We start from the raw sequence: 19,234 nt of genomic DNA, 5'->3' as shown, positions 1-19,234 counted from the left end.
CAACTACCTCCTCTGGTAGCTTGTTCCATACGCCCACCACCCTTTGTGTGAAAAAGTTACCCCTCAGATTCCTATTAAATCTTTTCCCCTTCACCTTGAACTTATGTCCTCTGGTCCATGATTCCCCTATTCTGGGCAAAAGATTCTGTGCATCTACCCGATCTATTCCTCTCATGATTTTATACACCTCTCTAAGAATCACTCCTCATCCTCCTTTGGACTCCTGTGGAGTCTTTGGAAAGGGTATAGAGGAGGTTTGCCAGAATGATGCCTGGAATAGCTACAGGGAAAGGTTGGAGACTTGAATTGGCTTCTGGTACACTAGAGGTTGCGGGCAAACCTGATAGAAGTGTATAAAAATTATGTAAGAGTAGACAGAACCTTTTTCCCAGGATGGAAAAAATCAAATACTAGATGTCGTAGCTTTAAAGTGAGAGGGACAAAGTTTAAGGGAGATGTGCGGGGAGGTTTTTACACAGACAATGGTGAGTGCCTGGAATGCACTGCCAGGGATGGTGGTTGAGTCTGAAACGATAGTGGCATATAAGAGAATTTTTAATAGGTATATGGATTTGGAGGGATTAAGTGAAGACAGATAGGTGTTGGTCTTGGTATTATGTTTGGTATGGATATTGTGGGCTGAAATGCCTGTTCTTGTACTGTACTGTTTTGTGACCCAGATGGGGTAAACGAAGAATCTATTTCACGTGGTGAAGAAGTCACTAACTATAGAAGCAGAAGTTGAATTGGTAGAAGGATTAGAGGGGAGTTGAGGGGGGGAAAATAGTATTCAGCGAATGGTGGGTGCCTTTGAATTAATTCCTCGAACATTTAGCAGAGGCAGAAATCCTCAACAGATTTACAAAGTACCAGGATGAGCACTTAACAAGATGCAGGCTACTGGGTTTGCATCAAGGCAGAGTAGCGGTAGGAACCTAAAAGTATAAATAGTATGGACTCAATAGGATAAATGGTAGTTTCCTGTGCTGTAACTGACAGAATTCCATATCAAAGGTAAGAAATTATCACTTATTAATTACAGCATTCCCAATGATTAAAAATGAGTATTTTCCAATTTGTAGCACCCTGCACTTAATGGCATTGAAATGTATCTTGCCTGCTTTTGCAGTTCTTGAGTGGCTGATTATTTTACCACTACCAACGAAGTGACAAGACATTTCTAGACTAACTGCACCAGAAACGTCTACAGATTTTTTTGAACATTTTAGTGCCAAAGAAGACTATAACAGAAAATCAGGAGGGCACTATAATTTTTCACTGTTGGTTTTAATTGTGGAAGCTTTCAATAAAGAAAACCAAAATTTCTGGCATCCCATCAAAAGGAATGAAAATCAAGAAATCGTGATTCATTCATTGGATGATACAGAATTTGAATTAAGTCAATGGACATCAGCCAAATCATCAACAAAGTATTGATGGGGTTGAATTATGATAGAGCAAGCCATTAATCTGGAGATTAATGAAGGGTTGGGTAAAGGCATTTGCCTTTCGGAATTGCTGTGTATGTTACCAATCCCTAGTTTGGCACCTCCCAATTATTAAATGAGTATTTTCCAATTTGTACCACGCTGCACTTAATGGTATTGAAATGTATCTTACCTGCTTTTATAGTTCTTGAGTAACTGATTATTTTACCACCATCTACAAAATGACGAGACATTTCTAGACTAAGTGCACCAGGAATTTCTACAGATTTTTTTATTTTAGTGCCGAAGAAAGATATAACAGAAAATCAGGAGAGCACCATAATTTTTCTACCCATAGTGCTCACAATGCTTTGCAATTAGTGATGTTTGCCAGTGCTGTGAACAAATCTGAGGATAATGAGGAGATTAGATAGTTTGTTTTGACAGTCTCTTGTTGTATAAATAATTTCAAACATATGCTCATATCCTGGTATCGTGATACTCTGCATCAGAATGGTTGGAAATGTAAAGATACATAATATTTTAAGCAATTTGCAATAAAATGTTTCTCCAATATTTGAAAATCAATTTGAATATACAAAAAGGTAACACATGAATAACAGCAACACCATGGCAAATCGGATCCAATATTTGTGATTGACCTCATATGCTTTTTGGAAAGCTGATATGAATTTGATATTTATGGAATTTTTTATAGAAATGTAATACTCTTTGTAATTATAACATTTTAATAACAATCTTGTATTACTTGCTCAAATGATTTCCAAATGGCAATCTCAGGTGCGTGTTTTAAAGAACAATTGATTTTTTGGACAAGGAAGGTATGTATATTGAGCAGGCAAATGCATTTCAGATTATTTTATGACAATTGTAGGCAGGACAAATACATTTTTTGCAAACCTCCGTTGTTGGTGACGGATATAAATGACTTAGAGATAAATGTGGATGGGCTGGTAAGTTTGCAGGCCACATCAAGATTGCTGGCATCACGGAGAGTGAATACGGCTGTGGAAGTATACAGTGGCATGTGCAGTAGATCAACTACAGAATAGTTAATGAAGCTTAATCTGAGCTAGTGCGACAAAGTATCCCTTCGGAAATCGGATATAAAGGGAAACTGGTTGATGGCAAAACACCTAACAGCACTGATGTGCAGAGAGATCTTGGGGACAGGGCCAGTAGCTTATTGAAAGTGGCAACACAAGTAGAAAGTGGTAAATGAATATGGTATGCTTGCCTTCATTGGTTGCCGTTTTGAACATTGTCAGGAAGTCATGATGCAGTATTTGGAGTATCGTGTGCAGTTCAGGTCGCCCTGTTACAGGAAGGGTGTGGAGGCTTTAGAGAGGGTGCAAAAGAGGTTAACCATAATGTTACCTGGATTGGTGGGTTACAGCTACAAGGAGCAGTACAAAATTGTAATGTTTTCTGTGGAACACTGGAGGTTGAGGGGAGACCTGATAGAAGTGTGTAATTTTATAAGAGGCAAGGATAGAGTAAACTGTCAGAATGTTGTTCCCAGGATGGAAAGGACTAGAGGGCATAGCTTTAAGGTGAGATGGGCAAGGAGATGTGCGGGGCAACGTTTTTGCACAGAAGTTGGTGGGTGCCTGGAATGTGCTACCAGGGGTTGTGGTGAAGACAAATACAAGAAGAACATTTAAGAGATTTCCAGATAAGCACATGGATATGGAGGGATTTGGATTGTGTACAGCCAAATGAGATAAGGTTATCTTGATATCATGTTCGACACAGACACTATAGCCATTGGGCCAGTTCTAGTCCTATATCATTCTATATTATAAATTATGTTTTGAAACACTGAAGGATTTTGAAGTGAGCAACATATTAAAGGCATTTTCTGGAGTTGACATTGAGAAACAAACTTCAAAGGTTCCCTGGATAGCAAAATATAATGAGGAATATGGATGACCATGAAATGATAGCAATATTTCTTTGTCATGAGGACTGAAACAGTCTGCAGTTTCCCCTTCACTATAACGTTATTATGTAATATTTACCATAAAAGATGCTTTAATTATGTCACACTTTTAAGGATTCGTAGAACATAGAACTGTACAGCATAGGAGCAGGACCTTTGCCCCACAATATCCATGCCGAACATGATGCCAAGATAAACTAATCTCCTCTGCCTGCATGTGATCCATATTTATCCACCTCTCCCTTCCCTGCATATCTATATGCCAATCTAAAAGCCTCTTAATTGCCATTATCATATCTGCTTCCACCACCACCCTGGCAAGCATTACAGGCAGCCGAGAGCCACTGTGTAAAAAAAACCCTTCCCCCGTCATTTCCTTTTAAACTTTACCCCTCTCATCTTAATGCCTTCTCGTCTTTTACTTTTATCACCATGGGAGAAGGTTCTGACTATCTACCCTGTCTATTCATCATAATTTTCTTCCATCAGGTCTCCCATCAGCCTCCAACGCTTCAGAGAAAACTATCCAAGTTTGTCCAACCACTTTTTGCTAATACACACTAATCCTTGCAGCATTCTGGTAAACCTCTACTGTACCCTCGCCAAAGGCTTCACATCTTTCCTGTAATGGGGCGATTAGAGGATATCTTACAACATATTATAAGGGGGAGGTGTATGTGATGTGTCCTAGAATGGGACTGCACAGTCCATAATCTGTGTGGATCCTGTAGAACTGTCAAAAAAGGTTAAACCCATGGAGCTGTAGAGTAAGAGATTTGTTCCAGCATTAGATATGGCTGATTTTTTTCCATCCGGATTGTGGAGTTACACGTCTAGCACATACAGCAGCTGTTATTTCCTAGCATGCCCGTCATAATCCTTCCTATTTTTGTTGTGATGTTGTAGTGAAGTTCGTGTTATTCGGGTGGTTTCTTTTGCCCAAGATGTTTTATCAACTTGAACAATGCAGCATCAGAAACAATAGGTGATTGCGCTCATGCATTGTTTGATCTGTTTGTATAGCAAGCAAAACAAAATTTGGCACAACATTTCGGAACTCATGATAATAATAAACCAATACCATCATGTCCTCATGCTCTTTTACGAGAATTTGATCCTTCTACGCATAAACTCACATCTGTGTGTTTTAATAGCCTTATTGTTTCACCTTTTCTAATCTCTATCCTCTGGTCATTAAATTCATAAATTATACGATCAGAATTAGGACATTTGTCCCATTAATTCTACTCCACCATTCATTCATGGTTCTCAACCCCATTCTCCTGCATTTGTCCCGTAACCGTTGACAGCCTTACTAATCAAGAATTAATATTTCTCTCAACTGTGGCCTTGAAATCTACTTGAGAAAGGATTAATTGAGATGGTTTGTAAATTGAGATGGTCTGTAGATTGAGAGGTGTTCTACAAGTCACAAGATACATCCTCGTTTAAGAAAGAACTGCAGATGCTGGAAAAATCGAAGGTAGACAAAAATGCTGGAGAAACTCAGCGGGTGAGGCAGCATCTGCGGAGAGAAGGAAGAGGCGACTATTCCTTCTCTCCAATAGATGCTGCCTCACCCGCTTAGATACATACTTGGGTACATTTCACCTGCTTAGCAAAATAAAGCAACTGGAAAGACACCAACTAAGCTACTAGAGGATCTTTGGACACCAACAAAGATACAAGCAATGAAATGTATCTTTCATTGCTTGTATCTAGAGGATTGCGCTACTAGAGGATCTTTGGACACCAACAAAGATACAAGCAATGAAATGTATCTTTGTATCTTTGTTGGTGTCCAAAGATCCTCTAGTAGCTTAGTTGGTGTCTTTCCAGTTGCTTTATTTTGCTAAGCAGGTGAAATGTACCCAAGTGTGTATCTAAGCGGGTGAGGCAGCATCTATTGGAGAGAAGGAATAGTCGCCTCTTCCTTCTCTCCGCAGATGCTGCCTCACCCGCTGAGTTTCTCCAGCATTTTTGTATAGGGAGGTTTCACGGCAGTCGGGTCACGACCCATGACCCGTACCGTTGCTACGCTACTCCAAATGGATTACACGCGATGAACTGCAGGTAGGCACTTACCATTGTTTCCAGCGTAGCAGGCCCGTTAAAACCCGCTGAGATTGTCAATTTTTGCGCTGTAAATAATTATGGAAATCGGGATAAGCGTGTGAGACATTTAGCATACTTCAGAATTCCAAAAGTGAGGAGAAATGACGGGAGATAGAAGCGAGAGCTGAAGGGACAACAACAGACAGAGTGCTTGGCGAACTTTGGCCGTTTGCTCACTGCATTTCATCAACAGTAAGGCATTATTTGTGTTTTTTCTTGATTCCTTTGGCATCTAAAAAGTTTCAGAAGTGATAAATCTGGCTGTAATTTTTTTTAATCGCCCATGGTTCTCGTGGGTTTTTACATACAAAATGAAAACGCATCTGAAGAAAAATTTACAGCCAGATTTATCACTTCTGAGAATTTTTAGATGCCAAAGGAATCAAGAAAAAACACAAATAATGCCTTACTTGATGAAATGCAGTGAGCAAACGCGATAATTCCCAATATTTTCAATGTTTACCAAGCACTTTAGCTGCTGTAGTCCCTTGAGTTCTCGCTTCTCTATATCTTCATTTCGCTTCACGTTTGGAATTCTGAAGTTGGGTACATGTCTCTCACACTTACCCCGACTCCCACAAAAATTTTCAGCGCAAAATTTCAACATTTTGGCGGTTTTTAACAGGTAGGAAAGTACGCGTTTCTAGCATTAATAATATATACCGGAAGGGACGGATGTCTTCCAGTTGGATTTAGCGGCTCCGTGCGTCGAGCCCTATGACCCAGTGACCTTTCGTGCAACCACCCTATACATCGTTTTTTAATCTCGTTCAAAACAATTTTTATTTTGTTAAATACTTCATTTAGATGACCCCACCATAACAGACAGATCTCATTCCACTCTCTGGCTATTGGGAACACCAGACCCATTTTATTGTTGAAAAACAATTCCATAGACACAAAAAAACATTAAGGAGCATTCCAAGAGTAGAGCAACCGGAATCTTCATATTGTTCAAGTGTTCAAGAAAAGGTTTCGGCCCGAACCGTTACCTATTTCCTTCGCTCCATAGATGCTGCTGCACCCGCTGAGTTTCTCCAGCATTTTTGTGTATCTTCATATTGCTGTTATTTTTCCAAATACCGCAGTTGTGAACAGTGTGATTAGATGAATTACAGAGTGCAAGTGTAATTTTAAAAATCAACTCAAACACAGCACATGAGCCATTTCAAAAGATTTTTTTTTCAAAAAAACCTTAAAAAATACAATTAACAGAATCATAATTTGTTAACATATTAATCTTTAAGAACATTTAACAGAATTATGAATGAACAGAATTGCATTAAGCAGGAGTGGACTATCTTGCTCAAAGATCTCTTTGATCTTGCTCGCTATAGGATCTTTGGTTACATACGCCACCAACCACTGGCCAAACACTGGTGGTGGACCTATGCTTCATTGCTGTGATTGGACGTTAGCCTAGCGATTCGTTCATTGGGACGTTGCATTCCCTTTCCCACAATAAGATTGGCCCACAGTGATGTATTATGTAACCCTCCTTCTGATTGGCTGCGACACAGCTTTAGTTTGGATTGGTCAGATTTCCGTGGGTGTGTGAGCTGATTGGACAATGTTAATGAGCCCGGTGATTGGTGGCTCGCCGGCGGCGCGGTGCGTTATGGGTTAGACGCAGCTTCCGCTCTCTCTCTTTCTTGCCGTGGCTCTGAGGTGAGCGAGTGGACGGACCGTGCAGCTGCTTGTTGTTGTTGTGGCGGCGGTGTGGGCCGGGCGGCTGCTCTCCCAATGTGGGGCCCGGCATTAAACCGAGCGGCCAGGTCACCACGCGACCCAGACTTTAGTGGGAGTCGGTCTGCGGCAAGTGGTTGGGACTCAGCACCGCTGGGCGCCTCAGATCGCGGTGCCCGCCTCAGGCCTCATACACGTGTCCCGCTCCTTGCTGGTCCCCACCCCATCTGACTGTCATGGTGTGCCACGCCTGAAGTCCAGCACGGATTTCTAACTTGCCCAATGAAGGACACACAAAATCCTGGAGTAACTCAGCTGGTCAGGCAGCATCTCTGAAGGAAATGGATAGGTGAATTATCGGTTTGGCTTTGAAGATGCTGCCTGACCCGCTGAGTTACTCCAGCATCTTTGATATAAACCGACATCTGCAGTTCCTTCTTATTACTTTCTAACTTGCCACCTCGCAACTTGTTCCACATACCCACCACCCTCTGAAAAGGTTGTCCCTCGGGTTCTTATTAAATCTTTCCCCATTCACCTTAAACCGATGCCCCCGGGTTCGTGATTCCTCTAACTTTGGGGGGGGAAAGGTGTAATTTCCTAACTATTCCCATTATGAGTTTATAAACCTCTAAGATTCGTCTGAAAAATGGTCCCAAACTGAAATGCTGTTAGTCCATTATCCTAAATGGGTAGGCCTTTTAGGACTGATGAGGAAACACTTTTTCAGCCAGAGAGTTGTAAATCTGGGGAATTCTCTGCCACAAAGGCACTGGAGGCTAATTCACTGGATGTATTCAAGAGAGAGTTAGATTTAGCTCTTAGGGCTAACAGAATCAAGGGATATGGGGAGAAATCAGGAACGGGATACTGATTTTGGATGATCATATAGAATGGCGATGCTGGCTTGAAGGGCCGAATGGCCTACTCCCACACCTAATTTCTATGTTTCTCCAGATGCTACCTACCCTTTGTGTTGCTTGAGCACTTGGTGTTTTACCTGAAATTCCAGCATCCTTTCTCGTTTCTCTAAGATCACCTCTCAGCCTCCTGTGTTCCAAAGAATAAAGTCTGAGCCTGCACAATCTTGCCCTATAACTCAGGCCCTCCTATCAGCATCCTCATCAAACTTCTCTGCACCCATGGCTTCTTTCCCCAAAATGGGTGACCAAGAAAATTCCTAACTATTGTCTTGTACAACTATAACATAACGTCTCGACTTCTATACATACTTCCGTGACTGAAGTCTAGCATGCAAAAAGCCTTTTTCGTTATACTGTCAACCTGCAACAAAATTTTCATTGTACGGATCAAATTAAACTGATTTGCTGTGACCTAATTGAATTTCCTATTTGATGATGCCTAATGTTCAAATGGCATTGCCCAAATACGGATTAATTTTGAGATTATTGTTTTGCCTGTATCTTTGCCAATATCATTTCAATGTTTATTACCTTCCCTCTTGTTGAAAGCAGCTCCCTATTTCGTTTTAGTTTTTAGATCAGTTACATGGTCCAAGACATGCACTATTTTTGTGCAACCATGCTAAAGCCATAATAACGAGTGAGTTTAAAATATCTTGTCTCTGAGATTATCAGTCAAATCATCAACCTCTAGCATGTTGGGCTGAAAGATACACTTTGTCTTCGATTTTTAAGTATATAAGTTCTCAATTGACGGTATGGAAATGTGACATCTGGAAACTCCTGATCCACAATAACCGCATTTGCTGTACAAAATGGATCAGTAAAGTAAGATGAAATTACAGGGTCAGTAAAGAGTTAGAGTGGGTAAAATAAAGTTAGTTTAATTTTAAGATATGGATTTGCTTACTCTGGGAAGAATAAAAGATAAAATATGGTTTAAATGGACAAAACTAGAGGATCAGCATCCTGTATTGAAGAATCTGGGAATATTTATGAAGTAGCAAGTCATTATGAAGGCAAATAGGTTGTTAGACTTTATCGCAAGAGGAATTGAATGCAAATATGGGAAATGGTTTTGATGAGGCCTCACCTGGAGTACCAAATGTAACCTTGGGCATTTAAGGTAGGAAATACTTGTGTGAAAGAGGGATTATTTTAAAAGTGGGTGGATAGTATTTATCAATTGTGCTTTTGTTTATATGAAACATCTATTCCTAGTTTAATTGTGGAAGCCTCATTTCACTTTTTCTCATTGCCTTGCAGCAAAATCGTGTCTTTAAACCAGTTTGTGGCAATCCTTGGAAGCACATAAAGATGCCCAGGGAAGACAGAGCAGCGTGGAAGTCCAATTATTTTATTAAAATTATCGTGAGTATGACCTTCTTCACTCTTGGTAGTCCAGGCTGTCAGGATCTGCACACTTTTAATACTTTAAGATTTGCCCCAAGTATTTGAAAGACGATTTAAGATAACCAAGTTTACGTCAAAATATGTTGAAAAGAAAGAAAATGTTGGAAATATGTCATTTTTAGATCATTTCCGGCTCAAGGGTTCTGATAATTAATCACACTAAAGAATGACTTTTAACATGATGGGTCTCGGCCTGATACAATTGGGACTGAATAATGGACTAATGTGAACCATTAATTGCAATAAACCTAACATTTAAATTACAGTGTTTGGTGTTTGGGAGGAAAGGCATACAGTGCTCTCCTTAATGTTTGGGACAAAGACCCATAATTGATTTATTTGCCTTTGTACCACACAATTTAAGATTTGTAATAGAAAAAAATCACCTGTGGATAAAGTGCACATTGTCAGATTTTATACATTTTGGTTTAACCATGTAGAATTTACAGCTGTGTTTATAGATAGTCCCCCCCCCCCCAGCAAGTGGGGTATAAGAGAGCTCTCAGCATCTAGTCTTTCCTCCAGTCTTTCCATCACCTTTAGAAACTGTAATTGGTGTTTATCAAAGGACCAAAGTTGTGCCAATGAAAGTCAAATAAGCCATTTTGAGACTGCGAAACAAGAATAACACTGTTAGAGACATCAGCCAAACCTTAGGCTTACCAAAATGAACTGTTTGGAACATCATTAAGAAGAAAGAGAGCACTGGTGAGCTTATTAATCGCAAAGGGACTGGCAGGCCAAGGAAGACTTCCACAGCTGATGACAGAAGATTTCTCTATAATAAAGAAAAATCCCCAAACACCTGTCCGACAGATCAGAAACATTCAGGAGGTACACAAAATTGCTGGGGAAACTCAGCGGGTGCAGCAGCATCTATGGAGCGAAGGAAATAGGCGACGTTTCGGGCCGAAACCCTTCTTCAGACTGATGGGGGTGGGGAAAGAAAGAAGGAAAAAGGGAGGAGGAGGAGGAGCCCGAGGGCGGGCGGATGGGAGGGTGGGAGGAGACAGCTAGAGGGTGAAGGAAGGGGAGGAGACAGCACGGGCTAGCCAAATTGGGGGAATTCAATGTTGATGCCATAAGGACGCAAGGACCCCAGACGGAATACGAGGTGCTGTTCCTCCAATTTCCGCTGTTGCTCACTCTGGCAATGGAGGAGACCCAGGACAGAGAGGTCGGATTGGGAATGGGAGGGGGAGTTGAAGTGCTGAGCCACCGGGAGGTCAGGTAGGTTATCATTCCGCTGAGTTTCCCCAGCAATTTTGTGTACCTTCGATATTCCAGCATCTGCAGTTCCCTTTTGAACACAGAAACATTCAGGAGTCAGGTGTGGATTTGTCAATGACCACTGTCTGCAGAAGACTTCATGATCAGAAAAACAGAGGCTACACTGCAAGATGCATACCACTGGTTAGCTGCAAAAATAAGATGGCCCGGTTACAGTTTGCCAAGAAGTACTTAAAAGAGCAGCCACAGTTCTGGAAAAAGGTCTTGTGGACAGATGAGATGAAGATTAACTTATATCAGAGTGATGGCAAGAGCAAAGTATGCAGGAGAGAAGGTCTAAAACATACCACCTCATCTGTGAAACACAGTGGTGGGGGTGTTATGGCCTGGGCATGACTGCTGAAGGTACTGGCTCACTTACGATCCACCTGTAGGTTCACTATGCCTCCAAACTGTGTTCAAATGCTGATTTGGGAATCATGCCCTTGTAAAGAATCAAGCCCTGCAAAACTCCATTGTCCCCCTAATGTTCTGGAAAATTGACCTTTGTTACTGTTTGTAAATTTGCTGTCCATGTTTTCAACCTCTTATTAAAATTGAGGCCCATTTGAAAAAAAAGTACTCTGTGGCACTTTATCCCAAACCTTATGGAAGATCATATATAACATGTGACTACTCTCTTACTTCATCAAAAGGTTCAAAGTTGGTTAGAATGTAATTTGCCTTGAACTAAGCCTTTAACTAGACTCAGCAAGTGGGGTGAGGCACAAAATCTTAGGGAAAGTAAAACAACTACAAATGCTGGAAATACTCAGCAGATTAGGCTGCATCTATGGGAAGAGAAGCAGCTTCAACATTTCAGTTCATTTCTTCCAAACTGTATTAGGACCTGAGTAGCACTGGTGTTACAAAAATGTACATGGCTTCAAAAGTGGAAAGATTGTTCTGCAAGATGTTTAAGTGTAAGACTGGATTCAACAGGTGCACATTTGATAAGTTTGTTTTAGTTTCAGATATGAAACTGGGTCCTCTTGTACATAAAGTATTCCTGTAATTTCTTTAGCAACTTTTGGATGACTATCCAAAATGCTTCATCGTTGGAGCAGACAATGTTGGATCAAAGCAAATGCAGCAGATCCGTATATCGCTGCGTGGCAAGGCTGTCGTGTTGATGGGCAAGAATACCATGATGCGCAAGGCTATCCGTGGTCATCTGGAAAACAACCCTGCTTTGGAAAAGTGAGTGAGATGATAAAGCAGTACAGCTACAAGTGTTTATCACGGTATGTAATTGATGCACTTATTTACTTCTACTGTTTCTCTTCAGGCTCTTACCACATATTCGTGGCAACGTTGGCTTTGTGTTCACCAAGGAGGATTTATGTGAAGTTCGTGACATGCTGCTGTCCAACAAGGTAAAAGGCTTTGATCTCCAACTCTAATGTCCATCTACAACAGTGGTTCCCAACGTGGGACGTACGATTTTTAAGGGGGGCAATTGAGCGCGACTGAGGAGGTCTGGGTCCAAATTTTTGATTTTTATTTTTTTGGAGCTTGTTTAAACCAAGGTATTGGCGTTTTAAGCTTCTTCAGCTGAAACGGAGTTCACTTTTTAAATGATAAGAATTATATATCACCACATGGGGGGGGGGGGGGGGGGGGGCATCAGGATTTTAGAGGTGATTAGGTGGGGCATGGCCAAAAAAAGGTTGGGAACCACTGATCTACAATGACATTAATTGCCATTCGTGTTTGTTTAAGTTTGAGTCGATTATTAACTTTAGCATGGGATCTTCATTGCCAATTATGATATGACATCTTTAGTTTAATGAAGTATCTCTGCACTGCTGGTGATGAGAGGAGAATAATTGGCACATCTTTAATGTTGGCTCAGTCTGACTGGTCTTTATGTTAAGATGCATTCAGGTTGATATGTATTTGTATTAATTAAGAGTGCTTTCTGTTGTTTAGTGTCAACTCATGTTGCTCTGCTCGCCTGTCTTTGTTCCACCGGTGCTGAATTACTTTAATTATCTCCACAGGTCCCAGCTGCTGCTCGTGCTGGTGCTATTGCTCCATGTGAGGTCACTGTGTTCGGTCAAAACACTGGTTTGGGACCTGAGAAGACATCTTTCTTCCAAGCTTTGGGAATCACCACCAAGATCTCCAGAGGTACCATTGAAATTCTAGTAAGTATGCACATAAGAGCTGCCCTGCTTTATTTAAGGTGTCATTGAGATGTTGCACAGAAACAGGCCCTTCCATTTATGCTAATCCTACATTAATCCCATTTTTATTATTCTCTGCACATTCTCCTCAGCACCCCATTTTACCATTTGCTTATTAGGGGCAATGTACAGTAGCTGATTAACCAAACATTTGGCACGTCTTTGGGACATGGGAGGAAACCGAGCCGACTGGAGGAAATCCATACATTGTCAGAATATGCAAAGTTTACACAGGAAGCAACTGAGCTCAAGATTAAACCTGGATCTCTGTCACAGAGGCAGTGACTCCACTTAAATTCAACTTCCCTTAAATTAGTAGGATTAATCGTATGATTTTTCTGAAGCCTTGTGCAGTTTTGTAATTGCTCTCACTGAATTATTACATTGTTTTACACGAAAAATTAAAGTTCTGTGACCTTAACTGCAGGCTGGGATTCATTTTATGGTGATATTTTGACGCTTTCTAAATGGTGCTTATAAAATTGTCACTGTGTAATTATCCTTGAAATAATTGTCCTCACTTGTTATAACCTTAGTATGGTGTAAAGTTGCTGTTCTTCCCTGACAACTAATTATCTTCCCTTAGAACGATGTATATCTCATCAAGATTGGTGACAAGGTGGGAGCCAGTGAAGCCACTCTGCTGAACATGTTGAATATCTCTCCCTTCTCCTACGGCTTGGTGATCAGGCAGGTTTATGACAATGGCAGTGTATATGAGCCTGAGGTCCTGGACATCACAGAAGAAACTCTGCAGAAATGTTTCCTGGAGGTATGCCAAATTACATTGCTCGGGCTTCTTGCTAGAGATTTTGTAACGTTATGACGGTCTCAGCCTTAAAGGATTTGGCTGTTTTATAAACAAATTTAGGGTCTTGTGAGCTGACATTGCAAAATGCTGGTTCCTATTGTACTGTTAAATGCTATAACATTGTTTGAATTTGTCATGGACTTTTTTTTTAAATGTTCAAATGGCAATGTAGGACCTTGAACAAGCAGGAAATGGACTGCCTGGAATTTTGCACTGGAGCTTTATTTTGTACTCTTTCAGAAGGTTGAAGCTTGGTTTCCTCATGCTTACTGTGATTATACTTGTTGATAAATACAGTCTTTTGGTTAACATCAAAGTAATTGTTGCCAAAAAGGGTACTAGTATCATCAAAAACCCAGGCCGTGCTCTCTCACTTCTACCATTGGAAAAAGGTATAGGAGTCTGAAAGCCATGACCACAAGGTTCATGAATAGCTTCTCCCCAACAACAATCCAGCTCTTGAACACTGCACAACACTAATCAATGGACTATCTTTGCTTGCACTAAGTACTTGGGATTTTTCTTTTACACACTAGTATTTGGGTTGTTAGTTTACTGAATGTTGTGCATTAGATATTTGTGTATTGTGTCACAGGCATGTTATGTTGTCGCAAGTAAGAATGTAATTGTTCTGTTGACAGTGCCTATGGCAATTAAACATTCTTGACCTCAAATGTTTTCACAGGGAGTCCGCAATGTGGCCAGTGTGTGTCTGCAAATTGGTTATCCAACCATAGCCTCGATACCACATTCTATCATTAATGGTTACAAGAGGGTGCTGGCCATCGCTGTGGAGACAGACTACTCCTTCCCATTAGCTGATAAGGTAATGGTGGACAAGTCTTTGTGTTGAATTCCAGCTGTTCAAATGTAAAGAGATGAATTGATTTGGATGTTGCTGATTCTTGATTATGGATTATTATGGATGAGTAAGCTCATTCAACCCAATATACAGTGGCTTGCAAAAGTATTCAAAACCCTTGAACTTTTCCACATTTTGTCACGTTACAACCACAAACGTATTTTATTGGGATTTTATGTGATAGACCAACACAAAGTGGCGCATAATTGTGAAGTGGAAGGAAAATTATACATGGTTTTCAAATTTTTTTACAAATAAAAAACTGAAAAGTGTGGCGTGCAAAAGTATTCAGCCCCCTTTACTCTGATACCCCTAAATAAAATCCAGTGCAACCAATTGCCTTCAGAAGTCACCTAATTAGTAAATAGAGTCCACTTGTGTGTAATCTAATCTCAGTATAAATACAGCTGTTCTGTGAAGGCCTCAGAGGTTTGTTAGAGAACATTAGTGACCAAACAGCATCATGAAGCCCAAGGAACACACCAGACAGGTCAGGGATAAAGTTGTGGAGAAGTTTAAAGCAGGGTTAGGTTATAAAAAAATATCCCAAGCTTTGAACATCTCACGGAGCACTGTTCAATCCATCATCCGAAAATGGAAAGAGTATGGCACAACTGCAAACCTACCAAGACATGGCCGTCCACCTAAACTGACAGGTCGGGCAAGGAGAGCATTGATCAGAGAAGCAGCCAAGAAGCCCATGGTAACTCTGGAGGAGCTGCAGAGATCCACAGCTCAGGTGGGAGAATCTGTCCATAGGACAACTATTAGTCGTGCACTCCACAAATCGGGCCTTTATGGAAGAGTGGCAAGAAGAAAGCCATTGTTGAAAAAAAGCTATAAGAAGTCTGTTTGCCACAAGCCATGTGGGGGACACAGCAAACATGTGGAGGAAGGTGCTCTGGTCAGATGAGACCAAAATTGAAGTTTTTGGCCTAAATGCAAAACGCTATGTGTGGTGGAAAACTAACTGCACATCACCCTGAACACACCATCCCCACTGTGAAACATGGTGGTGGCAGCATCATGCTGTGGGGATGCTTTTCTTCAGCAGGGACAGGGAAGCTGGTCAGAGTTGATGGGAAGATGGATGGAGCCAAATACAGGGCAATCTTGGAAGAAAACCTGTTAGAGTCTGCAAAAGACTTGAGACTGGGGCGGAGGTTCACCTTCCAGCAGGACAACGGCCCTAAACATACAGCCAGAGCTACAGTGGAATGGTTTAGATCAAAGCATATTCATGTGTTAGAATGGCCCAGTCAAAGTCCAGACCTAAATCCAATTCAGTCTCTAGATGTGCAAAGCTGGTAGAGACATACACCAAAAGACTTGCAGCTGTAATTGCAGCGAAAGGTGGTTCTACGAAGTATTGACTCAGGGGGGGCTGAATACATTTGCACGCCACACTTTTCAGTTTTTTATTTGTAAAAAAATTTGAAAACCATGTATCATTTTCCTTCCACTTCACAATTATGCACCACTTTGTGTTGGTCTATCACATAAAATCCCAATAAAATACATTTACGTTTGTGGTTGTAACATGACAAAATGTGGAAAAGTACAAGGGGTATGAATACTTTTGCAAGCCACTGTAGGTATTGTGTTCTGTGATACTGCAATTTCCCCCATGCTGCACATAATTGGTTACTATTTTTCTTTATGCCACCACCGTGGTAATTGGAGTTCTGTTCAGTCCATTCTGAATATAACTTTTATGTGGATGTTGCTGCAGAAGTCAACATTTCTTGCCTTATAATTAATTGCCTGTGGAAAATGAAGAGCTGCTGCAGTCGTGGTGTAATAGACCCTCGGTTGTAGCCACTCCGACATATTCCAGTATTTAGACTTGGTGACCATGAAAAGCATTTATGTTTCCCTCTGACTCAAAGGGGACCTTGCAAATGCTATCCTCTTGTACCTCTGACTATAGTGCCCCTGGGTAGAACTTGTGGATTAGGTAGGTACTTTCAGAACTTTTTAGGCAAATAGAGCATGGAAACAAGCCCTTCGGTCACCATATCTGCTCATCACTATGCCAATCTAAACAAATCCATCACTTTGTGGCCTGCCTGTCCATGTGGTTCCCTGCCTGTTTGTATGTCTGTCTATATGTTTCTTAAATATTACAAATTTGCCTGCTTCCGTCACCTTGATCCAGGCCACCACCAACTCTTTAATTTTAAAGCACAAGTCTCAAACCTAAACGTCACCTGTACATTTCCTCCACAGATACTGCCTAGCTTGCTGAGTTCTTCTGGCTCTTTGTGTTTTACTCAAGTTGCGGCACACCCATATTTTAAACTTCCCCTCGCTCACCTTGAACCTATGCCCTCTAGTATTTGACGTTTGCACCCTGGTTTTATCTCTAGCTTTCAAGATTTTGGATACTTCGATCGGGTCACTCCTCCATCTCTAAACCTCCAGCTCTCGTATATCATACAAATTGCAGCTACAGTGTGCTACTGCTGCAGAGAATGAATGTAATGTTAATCCAACCGGCTACTTTGTCCTTTGCCCTGCACTCTATATTTCTTTAGTGTTTGAGCTACATGAATCTGGGCACTTGTCAAATAGTTCTTTATTTTTGGTATCATCACGGGGGGAGGGGAGAGTGGTGGAGAGGCTCACTGCATTATAGTTGGCATGTGACCTTTACTTGCTCTTCAGGTTACCAGGTTCAATTGTGTATTGCCAAGTTTCTCATTAATTATATGACCTCTGTTTTGGTGTTGGTGAATCTAGTTATGGCAACGCTTTTGAATGTAAGATTGTTGATTAGACACCTGCATTTTAGTGTCCTGAGCCCATGATATTTATCTGCATGTTTGAACAGGGCTGATTGTCATTTGTCAGATGAGCTCTACTGTTTGACACCATTCTGCTTCATTATTTGAAGATGTTCACCACTGAACATAACACTCCTTGATCTTGTTTTCACTTTAACCATGGCCCATAGTTCATCATGACTAGATTGATGGGGTAGGAGAGTTGAATTTTTATGCGAGGTGACACCTGAACTAGATGATGACTGAAATATTAGCCTATCTATGCAATCCGTTTGCATTACTCGTTATCACCTGCCACGTCCAACAATGGACCATTGTGGGCTCCACCTTTCCTGGATCGTCTTTGCAGACTTTGATCTGTTTTTTTGCACCAATGTACCTTGTCATATCGCTCGGTTCCCTCTCCTCTGTCTCTCAGTCTGAAGAAAGGTCTCAACCAGAAACGTCACCTATTTATTTTCTCCAGCGATACTGACTGACCTGCTGAGTTACTCCAGCTTTTTGTGTCTATCTTCGGTCTAAACCAGCATCTGCAGTTCCGTCTTACAAAAAAAATCGATGAATTCTTTAGCGCAGCTGACTTAAATGACTATCTTGTAATGCCCTGAAAAATTGGTGCAGAGACATAGTTCACATCCCATATTAGTAGCCGATGAATTAAAATAATTAAAAGTATCTGGAATATTTTAAAGCTAGTGCCACCACTGTCTGCCAACCTTGTTTTAGAGTGTGACATCAGACCTGCCAATGTGTTTGACAATTGCCTCTTCAATTCAGTAATAGTTGGATCTGCCAGTGATCATAGCCTGTGAATTACATATTTTTTTAAAAATCAGATAGAAGTGAGAACAGTAAGAGCATTCTTAAGTTCTGAATGATGGGCAGTGTTTTCATTTGAGCCTGTGTAATGAAGTAGAATCTTATGAAGGTGGCATTTTTATTATTTTCAACTTCTGCAATTTGCAAAAACACTTGAGTCCTTTTTAAAAATTATGCGTAACAGATTGCAGTTTGATGTTCGAATGGATGTGATTTGTTGCTGTAGCTATTGAGTTTCTTTTCCTGATTCCTTTCAAATGCTGACATTCTAATCTCTGGAAATGTTCACCCCACCCCCGGTTTAATGTCACCCCTCTATTTGTCTATACCTTAAATTGTCATATTAATATCTTGTTCAGTGTTGAGCATTATCCCGTGTGTGGTCCTGGGAAGCTTTCTCTTCAAACTGTAATCTAATTATAAGCTGTTTCCTAAATGCAAGTCAGCAGCTAATACTCTGAGATTGAAATAACGGGAATTGTTCTGCAATTAAGGCAAAACTTAATTTAAGATGTAACACATCTGTTTTTGTCCTTAAGGTAAAAGCTTTCTTGGCTGACCCATCAGCTTTTGTTGCTCCTGTTGTTGAGGCTGCTCCAGTTCCTGTCAAGGAGGAAGTGAAAGAGGCGGTGAAGGAAGAGTCTGAGGCATCTGATGACGACATGGGCTTTGGTCTGTTTGACTGAAAAAAAAGCAGCTACCCATTGTAGCACGGCTAATCGATCAGCCTAACCAAAATAAAACATTTTATTTACGGAAACCTGTAGCTTGTGTGTTCATTTTTTAGTTTATTCAGGTCTGTTTTTAACTTGTGGCTTTTATGCAATTTGAGTCTATTTTGTGGGAGCTGGTTAGTAAGTAGCTGCTTAATCACAGTTTCTGTCACATGGTGTAAATGTCGATCAGTGACGGGCAGCGGTGATCACTGCTGACAGTAAACTCAGGCTGTTCAGCTTGAGTGCTCAGAACAG

At 40.9% G+C, this 19,234-nt stretch overlaps 1 protein-coding gene across 1 annotated transcript; it reads left to right on the top strand.

Moving 5' to 3' along the window:
* Positions 1–7,128: 7,128 nt before the first annotated feature.
* On the top strand, positions 7,129–19,023 carry rplp0 (ribosomal protein lateral stalk subunit P0). The gene is made up of 8 exons (XM_033043580.1): positions 7,129–7,173; positions 9,381–9,485; positions 11,821–11,996; positions 12,085–12,172; positions 12,800–12,946; positions 13,572–13,757; positions 14,482–14,622; positions 18,803–19,023. The coding sequence occupies exons 2-8, from the start codon at positions 9,432–9,434 to the stop codon at positions 18,947–18,949; spliced, it is 939 nt and encodes a 312-aa protein (XP_032899471.1). The 5' UTR covers positions 7,129–7,173; positions 9,381–9,431; the 3' UTR covers positions 18,950–19,023.
* Positions 19,024–19,234: the final 211 nt, after the last annotated feature.

Source organism: Amblyraja radiata, chromosome 25 (assembly GCF_010909765.2).
Source record: "Amblyraja radiata isolate CabotCenter1 chromosome 25, sAmbRad1.1.pri, whole genome shotgun sequence".
Taxonomy (NCBI): Eukaryota; Metazoa; Chordata; class Chondrichthyes; order Rajiformes; family Rajidae; genus Amblyraja; species Amblyraja radiata.
The sequence above is the reverse complement of the archived record's forward strand: the minus strand, read 5'-3'. Positions and strand labels throughout refer to the sequence as shown.